At 47.0% G+C, this 2500-nt stretch overlaps 1 protein-coding gene across 2 annotated transcripts in view; it reads left to right on the forward strand.

The window, feature by feature from the left end:
* The window catches only part of slc7a14a (solute carrier family 7 member 14a), a 43287-nt gene that overhangs the window by 36051 nt on the left and 4736 nt on the right, over window positions 1-2500 (forward strand). For both annotated transcript variants that reach the window (XM_062039918.1, XM_062039927.1), the window contains exon 8: window positions 1101-1596. In XM_062039918.1, coding sequence (XP_061895902.1) covers window positions 1101-1596 — 496 coding nt within the window. The remainder of the gene's footprint in view (window positions 1-1100; window positions 1597-2500) is intronic.

The raw sequence follows: 2500 nt of genomic DNA on the forward strand, positions 1-2500 counted from the left end.
TTTAACTTTCTATTTACCTTCTTTTATCTTCTCTATTTACTTCCTTTTTCATTTCTATTTACCTTGTATTTACTTCCTTTTACCTTTCTATGTACCTTCCTTGACCTAGTGTTTGATTAAAAGTATATGATGTGATTTAAGCTAAGGTGTGTCCTGCAGGTGAGTCTGTGATCTAAACTAAGGTGTGTCCTGCAGGTGTTTGATTAAAAGTATGGGTGTTATGATGTGACCTAAGCTAAGGTATGTCCTGCAGGTGTTTGACTAAAAGTATATAATGTGATTTAAGCTAAGGTGTGTCCTGCAGGTGAGTCTGTGATCTAAACTAAGGTGTGTCCTGCAGGTGTTTGACTAAAAGTATATGATGTGATCTAAGCTAAGGTGTGTCCTGCAGGTGAGTCTGTGATCTAAACTAAGGTGTGTCCTGCAGGTGTTTGATTAAAAGTATATGATGTGATTTAAGCTAAGGTGTGTCCTGCAGGTGAGTCTGTGATCTAAACTAAGGTGTGTCCTGCAGGTGAGTCTGTGATCTAAACTAAGGTGTGTCCTGCAGGTGAGTCTGTGATCTAAACTAAGGTGTGTCCTGCAGGTGAGTCTGTGATCTAAACTAAGGTGTGTCCTGCAGGTGAGTCTGTGATCTAAACTAAGGTGTGTCCTGCAGGTGTTTGACTAAAAGTATGGGTGTTATGATGTGATTTGAGCTAAGGTGTGTCCTGCAGGTGTTTGACTAAAAGTATATAATGTGATTTAAGCTAAGGTGTGTCCTGCAGGTGAGTCTGTGACCTAAACTAAGGTGTGTCCTGCAGGTGTTTGATTAAAAGTATATGATGTGATCTAAGCTAAGGTGTGTCGTGCAGGTCAGTCTGTGATCTAAACTAAGGTGTGTCCTGCAGGTGTTTGACTAAAAGCATATGATGTGATCTAAGCTAAGGTGTGTCCTGCAGGTGAGTCTGTGATCTAAACTAAGGTGTGTCCTGCAGGTGAGTCTGTGATCTAAACTAAGGTGTGTCCTGCAGGTGTTTGATTAAAAGTATATGATGTGATCTAAGCTAAGGTGTGTCCTGCAGGTGAGTCTGTGAAGTTAATTAAGGTGTGTCCTGCAGGTGAGTCTGTGCGTGCTCCTGCTGCGTTACCAGCCTGAAGGCGACATCCACGGCTTGGTCAACTTCCTGTCGGAGGAGCAGAACTCCAAGAAGAAAGAAGGCGTGCTGGCCGAGTGCGAGAAGGACGTCTGCTCGCCTTGCAACGACGGCGACGAGTACGGCGACCTGCACACCAACACGTGCGGCGCCAAGAACTTACCCTCCTTGGACGACAACGAGATGCTGATCGGCAAGCCGGACAAGAACGCCTACGCCAGCAGCCACCCCAACTACGGCACGGTGGACATGGCGAGCGGCATGGAGGCGGAGGAGTCGGAGGGCGGGATCACGCGGCGCCTGAAGAAAGTGGTGGGGCCGCACTACTACACCTGGAGGATCAGACTGGGACTACCCGGCAAGATGGACCGACCCACGCCGGCCACGGGCAGGACCGTCACCGTCTGCGTGCTGCTGCTCTTCATACTCATCTTCGCTTTCTGCTCCTTCATCATCTTTGGTCAGCGCTCACACACAACTACAAGTCTAGGTCTAGGTCTAAGTCTGAGTCTGAGTCTGAGTCTGAGTCTAAGTCTAAATCTGAGTCTGCTCCTTCATCATCTTTGGTCAGCGCTCACACACAACTCCAAGTCTAGCTCCAAGTCGAAGTCTGAGTCTGAGTCTAAGTCTGAGTCTAAGTCTAAGTCTGCTCCTTCATCATCTTTGGTCAGCGCTCACACACAACTACAAGTCTAGGTCTAGGTCGAAGTCTGAGTCTGAGTCTGAGTCTGAGTCTAAATCTGAGTCTGCTCCTTCATCATCTTTGGTCAGCGCTCACACACAACTCCAAGTCTAGCTCCAAGTCGAAGTCTGAGTCTGAATCTAAGTCTAAGTCTGAGTCTAAGTCTGAGTCTGAGTCTGAGTCTGCTCCTTCATCATCTTTGGTCAGCGCTCACACACAACTGCAAGTCTAGGTCTAAGTCTAAGTCTGAGTCTGAGTCTGAGTCTGAGTCTGAGTCTGCTCCTTCATCATCTTTGGTCAGCGCTCACACACAACTACAAGTCTAGCTCCAAGTCGAAGTCTGAGTCTGAGTCTAAGTCTGAGTCTAAGTCTAAGTCTGCTCCTTCATCATCTTTGGTCAGCGCTCACACACAACTACAAGTCTAGGTCTAGGTCGAAGTCTGAGTCTGAGTCTGAGTCTGAGTCTAAATCTGAGTCTGCTCCTTCATCATCTTTGGTCAGCGCTCACACACAACTACAAGTCTAGGTCTAGGTCGAAGTCTGAGTCTGAGTCTGAGTCTAAATCTGAGTCTGCTCCTTCATCATCTTTGGTCAGCGCTCACACACAACTCCAAGTCTAACTCCAAGTCGAAGTCTGAGTCTGAATCTAAGTCTAAGTCTGAGTCTAAGTCTGAGTCTGAGT

The sequence above is a fragment of the Entelurus aequoreus genome, linkage group LG03 (genome assembly GCF_033978785.1).
Source record: "Entelurus aequoreus isolate RoL-2023_Sb linkage group LG03, RoL_Eaeq_v1.1, whole genome shotgun sequence".
Taxonomy (NCBI): Eukaryota; Metazoa; Chordata; class Actinopteri; order Syngnathiformes; family Syngnathidae; genus Entelurus; species Entelurus aequoreus.